This window comes from Neophocaena asiaeorientalis, unplaced genomic scaffold (assembly GCF_003031525.2).
Source record: "Neophocaena asiaeorientalis asiaeorientalis breed wild unplaced genomic scaffold, Neophocaena_asiaeorientalis_V1.1 scaffold143, whole genome shotgun sequence".
NCBI classification, from domain to species: domain Eukaryota; kingdom Metazoa; phylum Chordata; class Mammalia; order Artiodactyla; family Phocoenidae; genus Neophocaena; species Neophocaena asiaeorientalis.
This window is the reverse complement of record NW_020175536.1, coordinates 1,330,400-1,351,227: the sequence shown is the minus strand read 5'-3', so window position 1 is coordinate 1,351,227 and position 20,828 is coordinate 1,330,400. Positions and strand designations below refer to the sequence as shown.

General features: G+C 35.8%; 1 protein-coding gene across 1 annotated transcript in view; it reads left to right on the top strand.

Annotated features, from left to right (window-relative positions):
- Positions 1–20,828, top strand: part of CEP57 (centrosomal protein 57) — a 44,603-nt gene that overhangs the window by 3,472 nt on the left and 20,303 nt on the right. The window contains exon 2 of the mRNA XM_024731301.1: positions 9,144–9,300. Within this exon, the coding sequence (XP_024587069.1) occupies positions 9,144–9,300 (157 nt within the window). The remainder of the gene's footprint in view (positions 1–9,143; positions 9,301–20,828) is intronic.

Below are 20,828 nucleotides of genomic sequence, written 5' to 3'. Positions count from 1 at the left end.
TTGCAAAAAATGTAAAACAGTGCCACTCTTTTCACTAAATTCTTTGGATGACATAGTTATTTTTCATTCAAAAATTATATTTATGATAACATCATGGGTTTAATATTTTTAAATTAGTAAATATCTTTAAATTTTCTGTTTTAATTTTTCATGTGATAAATATCAATTGATATAACCCACATAAGCAAAAGCTTTTTGGGGTCTTCAGTAATTTTTAAGAGTGTAAGGGCGTCCTGAGACCAAAAAGTTTGAGGAGCAGCGATTTTTGAAACACAGGTTTGTACTGCGGGTTACAACTTAGTAATGGGTTGTAGTGTATGTTTAGAAACTTAGGACTGACTTTTTTTTTTGAGGAGAGAGAGGAAATAGTTAGTGAAATGCTGGGTCATAGAGTGTGTGCATCTTTGGCTTTATTTGGTAATGCTGAATTGTTTCCCAAAGTGATTGTACCAGTTTACCTTCCCATCAACAGTCCCCTTTAATCTGTATCCTCTTTAACCGGTGGTGGTGTGTCAATTTTTTTCTTTTTTTTGCTGAGAGATGAGTGTGAAGTGGTGTCCTGTTCTTATTCTTATTTGTGTTCTCTGATCATTGATGAAAATACACTTTTTTTTCATAATTTTACTAGTCTTTTGTGTGTTTTGTTCTTGTTATGTGATATGCCTCTTAGTATCTTTTGCCTTTTTTCAATTGGTTTGTCTTTTTTTTTTTTTTTTTACTGATTTATAGTCATTCTTTACGTATTCTGAGTCAACTATTAGAAGTCTTCTAATGCTCTTTGGCTTGTTTTTTTATGATATGTTTTGATTAGCAAGAGTTCTTTATTTTAATATAAAATTTATTCTTTCTTTAATGATTATTGATTTTTGGCTAAATTCTTCCTTATAGCCAAGGCCTTAATGATATTCTGTATTTTTCTCTACAGGTGTTAAAGTTGGGGCCTATTGTCTTTTATTTGCTTGAAATTAATTTGTGTGCTTATGAGGTAGGGATGTTTTATTTATGATATGCATTTCAGCATTGTTTAAACTCATCCTTTCCCCAGTGGTTTACAATTCCAGCTGTAGGTATATTAATTTCCATATGTGTATGAACATGTTACTGGGCTGTTTGTTCCACTGTTGTATTTTTCTATACTCACTGTCTTAATGCTTTTCTTTTTTTTTTTTTGGTCTGAGAGGCCAACTATCTTCCTTGTTCCTCAGAAGAAATGGTAGCTATTCTTGGTCCTCTGCTGTTCTTCAGTAGAAATTCTAGAATCTGGTATTGGAATTTTGATTGAAATTGAATTGAATTTCTAGTTCATTTTGGGAATAACTGATATCTTTAGGATATTGAGCTATCTGAACATGTTATTCCAGTTTTTTTGAGTAACATTTATTTAAACATTTTTCAGTAAAGTTTTATAGTTTCAGGTCTTGTATATTTATTAAATTTATTTCTAGTTACTTTATTTTTTATATGTTTTCATAAGTTGCATTTTCTAACTAGTATATAGAATTATTATTGCTTATTGCATATTAATTTTACTCAGCAACTTTCCTAAACTCCAGTTGTAACAATTGAGGGTTCTTGGTATTCTCTGTTGAGACAGTCATAATAAGTTTGGATTCTTCCTTTACAGTTTTAACATCTGTTATTTCTTTTCATTATCTTAATGTGCAGGCTAGGAAATAACAGCACAACATTGACAAGAAGTTGTCTTGTAGATAATCTTTGCCTTGTTCCTGAATTTTAAAGGGATGTTTTAAATTTTGCACCATTAAATATGTTGCCATTTTTTGGGTAAATTTTCTAATTACCATAAGAAAAAAGTTATTTAATAATGGCTAGATATTAAATTTTATTGACTACTCTTTTGCATTTGTTGTTCGTATGGATTTTCACTTTAATGGGATGGATCGCATCAAAAGATGTTCCTAATGTTCACACAGTTTTAGATTCCTGGAATAACCCCGCGTTGGTCATACTGCTTTATCTTTTCTATGTATTTGTGTATGGTCTGCTAAATGGTATTTAAATTTTTATGTACCTGATTTTTATTTCTTCCAGCTGTGTTGCACATTACATTTGAAAAGAAGGCAAGTAATAGTACATTTTTTATCATCCTTCACACTTAACAGTGTCATACACAGAGACGTTTAATAAATATTTGAGGGGACTTCCTTGGTAGTCCAGGGGTAAAGAATTGCCTTCCAATGCAGGGGACATGGGTTTGATCCTTGGTCGGGGAACTAAGATCCCACATGCTGTGGGGCAGCTGAGGCCACGCGCCACAACTGCTGAGCTCACGTGCCTCAAGGAGAGAGCCTGTGTGCCGCAGACTACGCAGCCCACACACCCTGGAGCCCATGCGCCAAACCAGAGAGAGAAAAAGAGAAAACCCGCACGCCACAGGTAGAGAGAAGCCCAGGCACCACAACGAAGAGCTTGCATGCCTCAATCAATCAATAGTCTTTTTAAAATATAAATAAATAAATAAAAAATATTTGAGTTATAAGTGTTCCTAAGTAGGATGTTTGCCCTAACAACTAAAGCTACCAGGAAAGAAAGTGATCAGGTTAAACATTTTGCCTTTAATCCTGAAAGTTTTTCCTAGAATCATATCATTTTAGTCAGAAAAATATTTGGAAAGAGGACTGGATTAGGAGCTGGACTTGGGCACCTTAGTAGCTGTGAAACCTGAAGCAAATGGTTTATGTTTTCTTAGCCTCTTTTTTCACCTACAAAATGGGGACAGTAATATTTGCTATGCTTGCTTCTTAGGGTTCTTGTGATAATTTAAGGAGAATATGAGTGTGCTTAGAGAAAACAATGTGCTAACTAATCTAAGATACCATGTTCATTGTTCTAAAAATAAATCCAAGTATGTTTTCCTGAACTATAAAGTGGAGATACTTTCTTACTTGCTTACTTGTCAGGAATGTTGTGAAGATCAACCCAGATAATGAAAGTGTAGGTTGTAAAGTGCAAGGTGAGTTTGAGGTTTATGGATTGTTTTTAGTATTAATATGAGAGAAGATAGCATAAACAGTATGCTTAAAGGATCCTTTGCCCTTCCATAGTTCTCAGGTACCATGATTGGATGCATATGGCATTGAAGACAGAAAATAATTCTCTCTTGAAATCTTCCATAATTCCAGATGACTTGTTATTTTTAGAAAGGGCTGTTTGCAAGGTTAGCTCTTCATTGGCATCTGTGAACTTGAGTGGTAAACAGTTTCCTACACAGATCTAGAACTTTAACCTAAATCAGGAAAGAGTGGCTTATTGTGCTTAAACTGTTTATGCAAACAGTGTTGAACACCTGTTTTCCTTCTGGGAATCAGGAATATAACCAGCCTCAAATAAAAACCTTGGCCACTGAGTCTAAAGAGCTTCTTTAGTAGACGCCACTTGACACAGCTGTCTCTGTTAGTTGCTCGAGGAATTAAGCACATCCTGTATGACTCGACCTAGAGAGGAATTTTCAAAGCTTGTGCCTGATCTCTTGTAGCTTCTCCCTTTTCTGATTTTCTTTGTATCCTTTTGTTGTAAGAAATCATAGCTGTAAGTATAACTCTGTGCTGAGTTTTGTCAGTTTTTCAAGCAAATCATTGAACCCGGGGATGGTCTTGGAGACCCCTGACTCTGATGGTGACAATATTTGGAACCTTCCCAAAATTCAAGTTCTGAAATACCAGCCAAGAACTAACCTTGCAGGCAGACCTTGAGTCTGCGATGTTAACTCTTTCTACACAGCCTCCCTATGACATTTGTGCTATTATTTGGTACAAAAGAAACCAAAAGCTTTTGTCTTCTAAGAGATTATAGTAACTTTATTGAACAGGATTATTCAGTTTTATAAGCATTATGCAGTTTTCCTGTTTTGTAACATATTTATATAATTAATTCGTTCAACAGATTTATTAAACATATTTATTGAGTGTCTTTTTGGAACTTAAACCCTTAATGGGGTGACTATATTTTTCCAACATGCAATTTTTCTATGCCAACTGGGTGTCCTACAATTCAATTCTGACACTACCTAGAGATAGTGCAAACACCACAGGTTAAGACACTAGGTCCCACAAGACTGCCCCCATTTCAGTTGCCACCTGCAAGTCCCAGATGTCCCCAAGGAAGCTGTACTTCTGCCCAGCCAACTGTAGATTAAGGAGTTCTGACTCTTCCCCCGCCACATTCAGTAATTTGCTACAGTGACTCACAGAACTCAGGAAAACACTACACTTACAATTAAAACTTTTTTTAAACTTTTTCTTATAAAGAATACAACTCCAGAACCACCAAATGGAAGAGAGACACAGGGTAAGATGTAAAGGGACTTCCATGACCAATCTGGACACTCCTGGGACCTCATTGAACAAAGAGTTTTTTAGGGAGGTTTCATTATGTGGGTAGGATTGACTAAATCATTAGCCATTGGTGAGTGAGCTCAATCTCTAGCCCCTCTTCCTTCTCTTGAGGGCACGGGGTGGGACTGAAATTTCTAACCCTCTAATCGCCTGGTAGGTTTTTCTGGCTATCTGCCCTCATCCTAAAGCTATCCAGGGCCCCCGCTATTACCATAACAAAGACACTCCTATCACTTAAAAATTCTGAGAGTTTTTAAACCTCTTTCAGGGACAAAAACTAAATATATTTTTAATTTTTCCACAGGGCATAGAGATGATAAATATATCAGGTAGAAATAGTGTTTCTTAAAAGGGTAAGGAGATAGAGTGACAAAAGGTGCTACTTTAGATAGGGTAGTCAGGGAAAACCTCACTGACAAACTTTTGAGTAGATAACTGAGTAGTGGGAGGAAGGGAGCTTTCCAGGCAGAGTAAATATAGCAAATGAAAACAGTGTACTGTGCATTTTAGAAATCCAAAAGTTGGTCAGTATGGCTGGAAAATATGGGGGTGGGGCGGAGAGAGACTGGTAAGGGATGAGGTCAGGGTTAGCCTGGGGTCAGTTAATGTGGGGTCATGGTAAGAATTTTGGTTTTTATTCTGGGATGGAAAGCCATTGGAAGGTTCTGATTAGGGGCATTACTTGAATTATTAAAGGATCATAACACCTACTATTTGGAGAACAGACTGGGGGACCTCGACAGAAGTGGTTAGGAGGCTATTATGGTAGTCCAGACAAAAAGATCACAGTGGTGTCAAGCAGGGAATTAATGGAATTGATGAGAAGTTGAAGACTTTCTGTATATATGGTAAAGACAGAGACCCAGCCAGGTATACTGAAAGATTGGATGTGAGATGTGTATGAGAAATGACTCATGCAAGGGTTTTGGCCTGAGCAGCTGGGTAGGTGGTGGTGCCAATTATTGTGGTATGCTTTGAGGAGTTGGTTTGGGAAATAGATTCAAGAATTTGGTTATAGACATGTTAAGTTTGGGGTCCTCATATTGACATCCAAGTGGAGACAGCGAGTAGGAAGGTTGATTTGAATATAGAGTTTCAAGAGGGAGAGCTATATATAACATATTTAAACTTGAAAGTTATCAGCAGATAGAGGCTTTTTGAAAGCCCTGAGAGTTGATGAGATCATCAAAGGTATCCATGTAGATGAAGACAAGAGGAGGAAGGGCTAAGCTTTAGGGAACTCCAGCATTTAGAAAGAGGAAGAAGAGAGAGCCCAGGAGATTCTGAGGGAGACACCTGGGTGTTAGAAGGAAAATCCGATTGTTGTGTTCCATCCACTGAAGGAAGTATCGGGATGAAGTGATCTGCTGTATCACATGCTTCTGGGAGGTCACTGAGTTCAGCCCTGTAAAAGTCACTGGTGAACTTGAAGAGCTGTTTCTCTGAATTGGTGAGGATTGAAGAGGGGATTAAAAGGGAAGGTGATTAAGAAGTGGCAGCAATTACAAACAAGTATTTTGAGGGACTTTGTTATAAAAGCTGAGAAATGAGACAGGAGCTGGAGAGGAGTCCCTAAAGTTCAGAAAAGTCTGTCTTTCCTTCCTCACCTCCCTCTGCTTTCTCTGTTCCCTGCTGTCTCTTCCCTCCCTTCCTTTCCTCCTTCCTTTCTCTCCTTTCTCCCTTCCTCCCTCCCTCTTTCTCTCCCTTTCTTTCCTTCCCTCCCTTCCTTTCCTTCCAAATTGGCAGTGTGCAAGGTCTAGTAGGGAGGGAGAAATAGATGGCATCTGGAGGGATATCATGTCCTTTAGAAAGGACAACCAAGACTTTGAGTAGGTAAGTGGAGATAGGTCTGTTATACAAAGCTCATTCCCTGTGTTATGTGTGTGAAAATAGATGCAAGTAGGTTTGTGGGTTCTTTTGAAAGCTAGTTAATTTTTCAGTTAATCACATAGAATGTGATTGCCCTGATTCTACTGGAGGTCAGGTTGGTGTGACAACTCACTATTTTCTTATTATCTTTAGTTGTTTACCTAGTACTTTATCATCTTAACCATTTTTAAATGTACAGATCAGTAGTATTAAACATATTCACATTGTTGTGAAACAGATCTCCAGAACTTTTTCATCTTGCAAAATGGAAACTCTATTAAACAACTCCCCTTTGCAACCTCCCCCCAGCCCCTGGTAACCACCATATTTCTACTTTGTTTCTATGAATTTAACTACTTTACCTCATGTAAGTGGAATCATAAAATTTTTGTCTTTTTGTGACAGGCTTATTTCACTAAGCATAATATCCTCAAGGTTCATCCATTATGTAGCACGTGATGGGATTTCCCTCCTTTTTAAGGCTGAATAATATCGTGTGTAGGTACCACATTTTATCCTCTACAATTTTTAATAGACACTATGTGTACGTAACTGAGTTATCAGTTTCTTATTTCTTGGTTTAATTTTATTTCAAAATAGTTCTTGTAAATAATTTTTATAAAGCCATTTTGTTTTCTTTCTTCCTTTTGCTTTGGGTTGATTTATGTATTCTTCCTGTTCTTTGCTTCAGACTTCTGGCAGCAAATGAGGACATTGATCCAAAACATTTATAGTTAACAATGGCTTTCATTGCTTAAACCCTGACATTCAAAATGAGGTGACTGACTTAGAAAATGGAATATATTTAGAATTACTATTCAAAAAAAGTCTCATTATAACTTGCATTTTTATATTAAGACTTTTCTTAATTTGTCAACTGATCCAAGCAGTATTTTGATGATGTATACGTAACAAATTTTGTTGAAAGACAAATATTGAACTGTTCATTTTACAAGAGCTAGCAGGCAATGAATTTAGCAAAGATGGTTTGTTCTTATTTCTTGATTGGGTGTTTTGTTTTTTTTTCTTTTGGGTTTTGGTAAATTATTTATGCATAATCCTTCTGTTAATATCTGTGCAGTGTTTGGTAATACTAATACAATTCCTTTTGAAAATCATAAGTGAATTTGCTCATGGTTTATGTTCATAGATATGTTAAATGCTCCCTAACCATTGTTCTTTGAATGGTAGTTGTTAAATGATAGGATTCTAGTAGGTTGTATGGAGACATGAGGTACTCTGTGAAGAACAATATTTAAAGTTAAGCTATGTGGTTGATTATGCATGGTGTTTTGCAAGAGCTTTGGCAGTATTATATATTTTAAGAATTGAAAAACACCCTATTTTCTAGCCACCTCCAAAACTTGATGTCAGTTTGCCCAAAAGTTGAAAAAATGCCAACTATTAGTCCTTGTTGCATGTGAACACACGTTTCACAGTAGAGTAGCATGGATTTAAGTACTGCTTTTGAGACTTACCTCCTACCCTTTCCAAGCTCTTTGCCCTCTCTTTTAGTTTTCACAGCCATAGTGTATGTTTTGTATTTGCTTTCTTTTTTTTTTTTTTTTTTTTTTGGGGTATTCTTATGTTTTTTTTTTGCTTTCTTTTTTTTTTTTTTTTTTTTTGCGGTACTCGGGCCTCTCACCGCTGCGGCCTCTCCCGTTGCGGAGCACAGGATCCGACGCGCAGGCTCAGCGGCCATGGCCCAGGGGCCCAGCCACTCCACGGCACGCGGGATCCTCCCGGCCCGGGGCACGAACCCGCGTCCCCCGCATCGGCAGGCAGACCCTCAACCACTGCGCCACCAGGGAAGCCCTGTATTTGCTTTCTTAAATCAACTGGAAAATTGCATGGTTTTTAACATGGAAATATAGTCTTCAATTTTTAATAAGATTTAGATACAATATGGGTTTTGATGGCGTTTTATTCCAGGAGGCGGTTTACTGTATTGTAAATATTCATTGTTCCTTTTTAGTTTTCTGGACACAGGTTATTCTGGTACTTTATAGTCAGATATATTCTGGTACTATTCTGGTATATATTCTGGTACTATATAGTTCCCCAAAGGTAAGAGTTGAGAACCTAGTTTACTGTGGCTATTTGAATAAGAAAAATGGATGTCTTAGAGTTTTGAGCAGCTAGCAGTCATATCTTCTACCTGAGCTTTTCCCACTCTAGGTCTTTCTACCAAAAGGAAGTCACCTACAAAAAGCAAAACAGTTAGCATCCCCTGCACTGAAAATTATCATGTGGAATGTAATCCCAAATTGAACAGTATGACAAATGCAGAATGGTGTATGTGTGGAAATAAAGTTTTATATTTATGTGTTTGATAAGCTTTAATGTTTTCTAATGGCTTCTCCCTTTTTTCCCCCTAACTAAATGTAAAATTTTTGAGACAAGGAATATGCCTTATTTTCTTTCTATATACCCCAGAGTTTTGGACATTTGTTAGATACTCAGGAATTGTGTAGTTGATTGGGGAAAGATTAATTTAGTCATTTTCTAGCAGTTTCTGATACTGTAAAAAGATAATATTTACTTTTCTGAATATATATCTTATGGTACATATTTTTAAAATAAACTATATTAATAAATTAAACTAATTATTTTATAATAAACTAATTAATTAAACTATACTCACAATATTCATTGTGAGTACCATATTTAAGTATCTCTGCAGCATTTGTATTCAAGTTGTGTGAACATTATTTCCTTTTTATAGTATTTGGCATATGGCTACATTTAGACATATGAAACGCTTTAAAAGTTTTATTATTTTCAAGTAATGATTGAATTCTGTTGTGTTTGGTCAATGGACTTTAGTTTTTGCCTCCATCAGTGGAACATATGTATATATACACATGCTATTTGTGGTTTAAAATTTTGAAAGGTAATTTCTGTATTTTTATTTTTCAGAACATCTTAGCAGAACCATCAAAGTCTAATGGAAATATGGTTCACGATTCCTCATCTTCATATGTAATATATCCACCTGATAAGCCTTTCCTTAATAGTGATCTGCGACGTTCCCCAAATAAGCCTACATTTGCCTATCCAGAAAGCAACAGCAGAGGTAATAGAGCCTAACAAAATGGAGGTTTCTTTTGTGTGCTTATTCACTGCTTAAAAACTCTTAATTGTGTCTTCCATTTATTGTAAAATTAGAGGAGGAGAGTATACTTCCCCCTTCCTGTTTTTAATTTTTTTTTTTTTGCAGTACACGGGCCTCCCACTGCTGTGGCCTCTCCCCTTGTGGAGCACAGGCTCCGGACGCGCAGGCTCAGCGGCCATGGCTCACGGGCCCAGCCAGTCTGCGGCATGTGGGATCTTCCCGGACCGGGGCACGAACCCGTGTCGCCTTCATCGGCAGGTGGACTCTCAACCACTGTGCCACCAGGGAACAACCCCCTTCCTGTTTTTAACCTCCTCAAAATATAATGCCTTTCTTTTGTTCCTTGATCATTAGACGTCATCATCCACCTGATCATCAAGACTATGTAACTTTGAGTCATCTAGGACTGCTCTGTCATTTCCAGCATCACTCAGGAACCAAGACTTGTGTTTTGCTTCTGAAATATCCCCAAAACTTACAGGTTTTCTCTGTCTCTTCATTCTCATTGGTTTGGTTCAGGCTCTCATCATCTATTGCATAGATGATTGTAATACACTTTTAACCAATTTCTCTGCCTTGGTCTCCCTCTCATCCCCAGTTAACAACATTGCTGCCATTTGCTGTTAACTCATCTCTCCCACTGTAAAGAAAAGTTTCAGCACCTCTCCATGGCTTAAATAATGAAGTCTTAGATTTTCTGTAACTTAGGCTCTACCTGCTTTACCAGCTTCATCCCTAGCCACTCTTCCATTCTTCCTTACCCACACATCCTTTGCTTTGGCTGCTTTGAAATATAGTTGTTCCTGAAACTTGCCATCTGTATTAGTTTTCTTGCTGCCTTAACAAATTACTACAAACTTAGCAGTCTTAAATAACCAAAATTATTATCTGTATGACTAGCAGGGTACTCTATGTAGGCTCCTGAAATCAGTGTTGACTGGACTGTGTTCCTTACTGGAGAGTCTAAGGAAGAACCTGTTGCTAACTCATTCAGATTCTTGGCCAAATTCAGTTCCCTGTGGTTGTAGAACTGAGGTTCCATTGTCTTGCTGACCTTCAGTCAGCACCAGTCTTTGCTCCTAGAATCTGTCTGCATTCTCATGCTTTTCTTATGGTCCCCTACAGGAATGGTGGGTCATGTCTCTCTCATGCTTCAAATTTCTCTGACTTCTCCCACTGCTTCTTTCTAATTACAGCCAGAGAAAATTGTCAGCTTTTAAGGGTTCATGTATTTTAGTTAGATTGAGCCCAGTCAAATAATCAGATATAATTTCCCTATCTGTAAGGTCCATAGCTTTAATTACATCTCCCAAAATGCTTTTTACCATATAACAGGTTTTCAGGGATTCTAGGATTAGGACATAGGCATCTTTGAGTGTCTGTTTTGCCTACCACACCAGCCACGGTGAAAATTATACTCTTTTCTCTAAAGCCTGGATTGTATATTATTTCTTCATAGCAGTCTTCTTCTCTACCAGCTTCCTCAACACATACCTCTCTTTACTGTCTTCAGATGTCTCTTCTGAACTCTCTTGGTCCTTTGGTCATACCTCATAGCCTTTACTTTTTTGTCTGGGGCGAGGGGTGGTGGTTTCTGTGTCTATCCATCCTATACTGAAAGTAGGTATCATTGGATTGATACCAGAAACGCTGTAAAAGTATAATGGATCATAATGATTATCTTGGGGCATTGCTACACAGTTCATAACATCATGTTCTGAAGGAATAAAAGAAGCTTATTTACTGTCTTCCACTTTATTTTTTCTCGTTTACTTTCTTCTTCCTCTCCTTTTTTCTGCCCTTTCTCATTTTCCTGAAAACCACAAATTACACACAGGCAGAATTTAGCTTTATTGCTAACACACTAGGTTAAACACTTGCTAACCTTTGCTTTGTGAATAAATCTGCCCCATTTAATTTTTGTTATTCATGGATTCTTTAGTAATTTGCTTTTCTCTGAACTTTAAAAAAAGTCTTTAGATCGACGTAGAGATCAATGTAAAGATCAAAACTAGATGAAAAATTGTGATAGGATTAGTATCTAATTCTTAGACCTTATGTTCCTGCTAGAACTCTTGCATGTTTTTGTGTGTGCTTATTTTTTTAAAAGAAATCATTACTAAAATTTAACTGATTTTTGCTCCACGGTGGGCTTCAGTTATTTGTTTTGCTTTTTTAACCTATGTTGTTTGAAAGTTACACAACTTTTGTTATTTTTCTAAATTGCCAGTCTTTAGCTGCTGTATTCTGATGAGTAGCACTTTATCAATTGTTTTATTAACCGTTAAATTAATTAGTATTTTCTTTATCATCATCTTTGAGATACAGTATCTTATGAATAAGATATTTCTAGTTAGTAAATTGAGTATCACCTATTGAAATTCTTAAAAGACACTTAAAAGAAATTCTTAAAGGCCTCGGGTTAAATTTATTTCAGCAAACACTTTTAATGTCCCATTACAGGCTAGGATTTACATTGGTAACTATACTTAGATATTGTTACCTACCTAGTATTTTATTATACAGCCAGTACACAGTTTACAAACCAGTGTTATTCTGAGATTGATTAAGATATTTGCAATGCATTTCCCAATTGAAACAAAAGGGTTCCTAAACTAATTTACAAACAGCTGTTTAACCCATATGTGGCTAAAATATAACACTTCTTTTATCTAGAAAATCATTAGTAAATATAATTGCCACACTACTGATTAAACACAACTTTAAAAAAAGAATGAAAGGAATGAAATGCAGTAACATTTCAGACATAGCAAATATATTTCATTTCATCCTCTCAGGAAAACTGTATAAGGTAGGTATATTCAAAATTAACTGATGAAGAAACATCTCAAAGATGATTACTTTAACATATGCAGTATCAAAACCATTTTCTCTTCCCACTTTTTCCCTGATTTGTTCAGTGAACCCTCAAATATTTACTGAATGAATGAAGGCTTATTTTGAATAGATACTGGCCATGATAAACTTTTTCTTTTATACTTAGTAAATGTTTTTTTCTCACTAATACTTTAGGGGGAAAAACTTGTAGTTTAGTTACGGTTTAACATTTTCATTGATAAATTACCATTTCACTTCACTATCGGAAAATGACTTTGAAAATATAATTTGACTAATGCCATGGAACGAGATAAACTGTGCTTCTTGTAATTCTCATATTAATTTTGAACTTCAGTTAGAAAAGAAATGAACAAGAAATTCGAAATTATTACTGACATCAAAAAATGTACTAATGTTTTTAGAGAGTCCTTTAAAATAATGGTAACATCATTCCAAAGATTTTCAGTATAACCCATAGCTCATGTCACTTGTTCAGTACATTTCACATGATAGTAATGTGAAGAATGGCTTGGATGTTTGAAGCAGGGTAAGTAGCTACAAGGTGGTTCTACTAGGCCAGTGCTTTCCAACCTTTCACATACCATAGTACATATGCACAATAAAATAGTAATACATATATAACACACTGAGATAAACTGGTGGGGTTGGTGGCAACTAATCTGGGGTCTTTTACTGTCCCAAGCTACTCTTGATCCCCCTAAGAGCTGAGAGAAAAAACATCTTGGCGTATCTATTACAAATTTGTGTTGGAACACTCAGTGTTATTGGGACCAGTGTTATAGTCAAGTTATAGCTATTGTGTTAGGTATTGATAACAATTTACTGCCCATCTGTTCTTCTAAAGCATTGGTTCTCAATTTTTTTTGGTCCAGGAAACCCATTAAATGTGTACATAAGTATTTCAATGAAGAATATTTTTCCAAATTTAAAAAACATACTATAAAGAGTGGCATTGTTTTATTTTACACTGTAAATCTCTTGTTTCTGGCTTAATAGAAGACAGCTTAACTCTCATATTTACTTTTGCATTCCACTTGTGATGATAAATTGTTCTGATTGAAGTATGTGGGAAAGAAAATCTGGCCTTACACAGATATGCAGTTGGAAAATGAGTAAATTTTAATAGCCTTTCCAACAATGTGTGGCTATTCTTTGACACTATATCACAGCTTGGCAAATACAGTTTCTTAAAATTTAGCTGCAGTGTGGATTATGGAAACATTACTGAGTTTTTCATAATCTGGGACCTCAGAACCACCTACGTGGTTGCATATTAACTAGAAGGATTTAAGATTCAGAAGCAGTTGTAATTACACCTGTGGTTTATTACAGGGGAATCTGGAGAAATCCAGATTCAGGCTTCCAAAGTTTTTTCTTGTGATCACATAAAACACACTTCTTCCTCCAGCAATAAACTGCATAACTAGGCTCAGAGACAAGGGCTTTTATTTGGAATTGGTCACACAGACACTTTGTGCCTGCTCAGCTAGTCAAGATATTCACCATAAAACATATTGTTTACACAATCTAGGCAGACTTCTGCAGCAGGATTCAGTGCCCTAGTCATACAAAACGATCTTATCGGTTAGTAACATAGAGAACATTCCCAAAGCCAATTCCCAGAAGTTAGTCAAGGTTCAAGCCTGTAAACCAATTTTTTTTTTTTTTGAGTGCTATTCCACTGAAATTCATTGGTTTGTTTTGAACTTTGAATGACTCTTTTACCCATGCATGACTTGTTAATTGTATTGACTTATACACACTTGTAAAATTTGACATTTCTTTATACAATATCAAAAAGATTACGTTTGTTAATATCACTCGATCTCAATAGAAGAAAACCTTTATATTGGGAAACTATAAAGCTCACAAAAGAGATAACTTTTTTTTTTTAGAATTTTAACTTTCACTTGAATTTTATCATTGGCAGCAATTACTGTCGGCTCTTTGAAGGCCCATGTCATTTGAGAATCAGGACAAGCTCATTAGGAAAATGACTAAATACCTTAAGTCTGAATAGTCGTAGTCTAACAAAAGTTCTTTCAAATAAAAAGCGTGTTCCTTTGAAGGAAATGGTTTTTGTTCAGTTCACAAGTCAAACATTTGTGCATCAAGACCATTGTCCTTTGTTACGTACTTTACAGATGTGTCCTTCCCATTTTGTCACACAGTATTAAGTAGATGTGTACTCAAGGCTTGAGATTTAATGATTTTTACTGCTTCATCGAGGCCAACAAACAAGCGGCTTTGTTTTTTCTTACTGAGTGTGGCTGTGGCGAATACAATGCCAAAATTATTGTTTAGTGCCAGTTCTTTGATTTGTGCTAAAATTAGTAGTTCTACCCAACATTGCTCTTGCATCATCTTTGCAAATGTCAACACAGTGAAAAGAGTAAATAAAATCTTAGTAGTGTAATGAAAATAGTGTTGATCTCACAGACCCTGGTGATGAGCCACACCTCCCCATGGGGCCATGCCCCATGCTTTGAGAACCAACACAGTAAAGACTCTGAGTACATACAGAGTCATGTTTTGTTTATGTAAATATTTTTCACCAGATGCGGGAAGAGTAGATAGTAGCATCTCTCTCCAGAAACTAGACAATAGCTCCTTGAAAGCAAGGACTATCCTAATTATTTTTATGTTCTCTTCTTCATCTTGCAGAGTGCCTTACCCATCATATGTGCTCTATAAATGTTGAACTGAAATTTAGGTCAGAAATTAGTCTAAACTGAAGCAATGCCAGTTGGGATAGAGAACAGGAGACTGATTAAGGAGAGATTTATGCATAGTTTGGTGGGCAGTGAAGAAGTCCAAGATTTCTATTGTGGAGAATGGTAGTGTGATTAGGACAAATTACAGGAAAGCTAGAACATTTCAAGGAAAGATAATGAATATAATTTTGGCTGTATCAAATTTGAGATGCCTATGAGTTAGGTGGAGATGAAATAGTAAGCAAATGAAAATAAAAGTGAAGTGTAAAAGAAATCTGCACTAATGAACTCAGGCATGAACAGGGATACGGTAGTAAATGAAACTATATGTGTGTGGAGGGGTTTCTCTGGAAAGAAAGTAGAGGGGGAAAGGGTTTTGGAAAATAGCACTGTTTAAATAGTGAGCTAAAATTAGTGGGAATAGTCAGAAGGGTAGAGAACTACAAAGACAGAAAAATACTAGGGAAATTAAAGATGTGTACTAGTGATTTGGGTCCCCCCCATGTCCCCCCCCCTTAATCTGCAGCAAACTTGTGCTAATAAATTAGTGATAGAAATATTCCAGGTAACAGATAGACCCCACTTTGTTGTTAATGAGATGATACTGAGGTCTGCTAGGCTTAATGTACCCCAAATTCTGAATGAATGACAAGCTAGATTGAGAAGAGGAGAAAGTCTTTCATTCTTTTCGTGCTCTAGATGTTACTAGAAAGTTTTCAAACTTTGCACATTAGAATCACCTGAGGATCTTGGACTCCTGCCTTTCATTCCAAATATTCTGTGGTGGTTTTTGCTTGTTTGGGGGTTTTGGGGTTTTTTGTTTTTGTTTGTATGGGATATGTTCTGGGCATTAGGATTTTTTAAAGCTCACCAAGTAGTACAGAAAATGCAGTGAAGGTGGGGAATCACTGATTGTCTTAGGGAAAGAAGGAATTATAAATTACTAAGATGAGGTTTAATTTTATTAGGTTAAGAGTTAGAAAGAGATTGCTGCCGTGTCTTCTAATTTATATTTTAGATTAATAATCATGGAGACTTTCCTAGATATGTTTATTGAAACATCTACATACCAACTATGTGCCACACATAATATGTAGCATTGGCGTTTGAATTATGAATAATAGGTTGTCTCTTCCCTCTGCGGAGTTCACATTTCAGAGATGATTAAAGTTTAAGGAAAACTCGGTATCTATCTTTGACGCTAAGTTTTCCAGAGGCAATTTGCACTCTCCTACTCAACTAACCAAAATGTATTTAATTTTGAAATGTATGTTCAGGGATACTGTGGGTAAGGAGGATAAAAATTTTAAATCTAGTGTTTGCTGTGGAAGGTCTATTTGTGAAAATAAAACAAATGTGTACAGTATTTTAGTATGTCACTTTTTTCCATCTTTCAGTGTTTGAATTTGCTTCTTGTTCTAGAAATGTATTTCCCACTGTATACCTTCCCAGTATATGAAGTTAAAAAGATCTCATTTTTCATTTCTACATAGAATATTTTTCACTCAAGGGAATTTCTAGGTAATGTGGTTATTTGAACATAAATGCAGTGGTGCATGACCTCATAGATGTGAGGGCAGTAGAAGGGAGAAAAAAGCAAGAGCTCACTCACATACTTTTCTAAGGAAAAACAAAAAACGTAAGATCCATCATTTCATCACCTAGAATGTTTTTTAACTCAATAAAGCAGGCATGTTTGTATGAAAACTAAATATAAAGCTGAAAAACTATGCCAAATGTAACTCTTAAAGTGAAGATATAATGTACGTGAACTTCCTTTCATACAAAATCTCATTTTTGACATAGAAAATGTATTCAGGGATGTGTGTGCATATGTACTTATGTGTTTATATATTTTTAAATATATATTAGCCATTTGGTAGAACAAAGTCATTTTGTATCTTTATGGTACTGGATTTATTTAATAAAAACTTAGAAAACAAAGAGCAGTTAATGAAAACTTAGCTATAAGTGATAGACATTCCCAGTCTGAACTAGCTTCGGCAAAGAATCTTTTTGGTTTACAAACATGCAAGGGAGGATTGAACAACCAAGAACAGAAAGGCAGATATACGGGTGGACTTAAAGAACATTAGAAACCAGGGACTCAAACATGACCAACACTTTCTCCCCATCTATTTTTTAAATTCTTCTTCTAGCTAGCTTCATTCTCTCTAGCCACAGAACAGCTTTTCCACATATCAGGAAACATGGCAACTAAAAGCTTGAGTTTGAAGTTGAACTAATTCTGGCTTCAGCTTTTAGGGCCAGAGTCCAAAAATACCAAGAAGAAAGCCATTGTCTGGGTTTCAGTTGGGTATCCCTGTGGGTCAGTCAGCTGTGGCCATATTTGTGAGAGGGTACTAAAGGAATACATCAGTTGTATTTATAGCCATGTTGAGGTAAGAGGAACTTACCGGGAAAAGACATGTGTAAGCCAGAAAAACAGTTCTCAAGATGTATGCTATACTTCATACAGTAAAATACAATAATAAAGAAAAATCAAGGAAATAAAATTAGAAATAATAAAATACAGTGAAAAAAATAGGGTGGCATTTATCAGATGTGATGACATTGATTATGTTAAAAAGAAAAAGAAAAATTTGAGTCAGTATATGCTTTTTAAGCCAAACAGAATGACACAGATAAAAAGCTGGCAAAGACATGTTAGGAACACAACAAATAAAAAGGATGATGGCAGTATTACTGTCAGAATAATTGTCAGACAAATAGCAGCAGTTTCATATGATAATAAATAACAAATAAAACCTAGCTTTAAATTAAGAAAGGGAAATACCTAGGTGCCAGAAATAAAATGAAAATAAGGCCAAAAGCCTCAGGGACACTCTGAGGAGTCTTGGTATTAGATATAAGCCTTATTTAGGTATTGGGGTACAGAAGGGGAGAAGTTGGGATTTTAAATCTAGGTAGCAACTGGAGACAGCTTTAGGCCCAGGTGAAGTGGCTTCTGGAATAATGCTTCCTTTGCAAATCTAATTGGAGAAAAGGAACTGGAATCGCTCAGCCACCTGGCCTGGGAAGGAGGCCATGGTAAATCTGAGGTAAATCAGCCTAGGCCTGTTCTGTGTGCTCTGTGAGGAGAATACTTGAAGACTTGAATAAATGGATCTGTGCACTGTTCCTCAGTGGAAACTCTTAATATTGTGAATATCACTTAAAGAATGATGTGTGAGAGCTGCATTTTTTCTTTTAATAGAAGGCTTCACTCATATAAAGGATGGCCTCACCATGTCAACTAATAACAGATTATAGAGCTATAAAAATAGGAAGTGTGGTTTGAGCCGGTTCAGAACTAGAAATTAGTGGAACAGAAAGTTCCTAGACAAGTATGTATAAGGATGGAATTCTAGAAATGTATCTATAGATTGACATGGAGAAATACTCATATTTCAATAAATGTGATATCAGCTAGCAAAGGGATAATTTCACTAACTTATAAAAGCATAGAAAAATCCAGAAGGATTTCAACAAAATGTTTATAATTATTATACTGAGATGATAGGATTGTGGGTCTCTTGGTTTTCCTTTTCATTTCTGCTTTTTCCTAAATCCTGCTTAATGTGCATTCAGATATTTTGCAAAAGAAAACGGTTAAGCATTACATACTTAAACTTCTGGATTGCAGTACTTGGAAGGAAATTCATATAATCTTAAATACTTTCATTATCGGTCAAGAAAAGAATGAAAATAATTGTAGTTAACACTGCTGTATGATATATAGGAAAGTTGTCAAGACAGTAGATCCTAAGAGTTCTCATCACAAGGAGATATTTTTTTATTTGTACTGTATGAATATGAGATATAGAAGTTAACTAAACCTACTGTGTTAATTTCACAATACATATAAATCAACCCATCATGCTGGACACCTTAAACTTATACATTGATGTATGTCAAGTATTTGTCAGTGAAACTGGAAAAAGAAAACCGAAGCATTAATTCAAGTTTGTTAAAGAACCAGTAGAGCTAAGACAAGTGGGAGAAAGAAGTAATGTTTGGCTTTCGTTTTGTTTTGAAATAAAAATGCTGAAGATTCCAAGGAACTTCTGAGAAAGATTCTAAAGAAATGCTAAGATTTTAAGGAAAGAACATAAATCAATTATTCACATAGAAATAAGGAGAATATGATAGATGACTGTAGGACTATTAAGTTCAGTTCTCTATTAATAAATTTGGGTGTCAATAAAATATTTTTAAACAGAAATGAGGGGGAGGGGGTTGACTAGAAAAAAAATGCTAAAAACTGTCAAAGTCTCGGTAAGGTTCTAGCCCCGAGTAGTTTTAGGGAATAAGTTTTGAGAAATGTTTAAATAAACAATCTCCATGATATATTAGCCATTTCAGAATGCAGTGAAGGAAAGCATATACTTTTTGGGTCTTTTCGTTAATCTAGCATATCCCTGCAATATCATAGTGGGTGATGTATCAAACAACAATAGAGTGTTCCAGCCAATTGCAATAATAACTGTAAATGCAAAAATAAAATACTAGCAAAATCATTTACTGTTAGGTACAGTTTACTGAAGGAATGCAACAAATGTTTGCTATTACAAAGTTTAGTAAATACTCAGTGGTTCAAAACAGGCAAAACAACTCAAATATCATGTATTAATTTTCTCTTTTTCTATTACATTTTTTTTTTTACATCTTTATTGGAGTATAAGTGCTTTACAATGGTGTGCTGGTTTCTGCTTTATAACAAAGTGAATCATGTATACATATACATATGTATAAATATGCGTCTCCCACCCTCCCTATCCCACCCCTCCAGGTGGTCACAAAGCACCAAGCTGATCTCCCTGTGCTATGCGGCTGCTTCCCACTAGCTATCTGCCTTACGTTTGGTAGTGTACATATGTCCATGCCTCTCTCTCGCTTTGTCACAGCTTACCCTTCCCCCTCCCCATATCTTCAATTCCATTCTCTAGTAGGTCTGTGTCTTTATTCCTGTCTTACCCCTAGGTTCTTCATGACATTTTTTTTTCTTAAATTCCATATATATGTGTTAGCATACGGTATTTGTCTTTCTCTTTCTGACTTACTTCACTCTGTATGACAGACTGTAGATCTATCCACCTCATTACAAACAGCTCAATTTCGTTTCTTTTTATGGCTGAGTAATATTCCATTGTATATATGTGCCACATCTGCTTTATCCATTCATCCGATGATGGACACTTACGTTGTTTCCATCTCCGGGCTACTGTAAATAGAGCTGCAATGTACATGACTCTTTCTGAATTATGGTTTTCTCAGGGTATATGCCCAGTAGTGGGATTGTTTCTCCTTTTTCATTTCTAATTCTATTGATTTGAGTCTTCTCCCTTTTTTTCTTGATGAGTCTGGCTAATGGTTTATCAGTTTTGTTTATCTTCTCAAAGAACCAGCTTTTAGTTTTATTGATCTCTGCTATTGTTTCCTTCGTTTCTTTTTCATTTATTTTTAATCTGATTTTTATTTCCTGCTGCTAACTTTGGGGTTTTTTTATTCTTCTTTCTCTAATTGCTTTAGGTGCAACATTAGGTTGTTTATTCGAGATGTTTCCTGTTTCTTAAGGTAGGATCCTATTGCTATAAACTTCCCTCTTAGAACTGCTTTTGCTGCATCCCATAGATTTTGGTTCCTCGTGTCTCCATTGTCATTTGTTTCTAGGTATTTTTTTAATTTCCTCTTTGATTTCTTCAGTGATCACTTCATTATTAAGTAGTGTATTGTTTAGCCTCCATGTGTTTGTATTTTTTACAGATCTTTTTCTGTAATTGATTTCTAGTCTCATAGCGTTGTGGTCAGAAAAGATACTTGATACGATTTCAATTTTCTTAAATTTACCAAGGCTTGATTTGTGACCCAAGATGTAATCTATCCTGGAGAATGTTCCATGAGCACTTGAGAAAA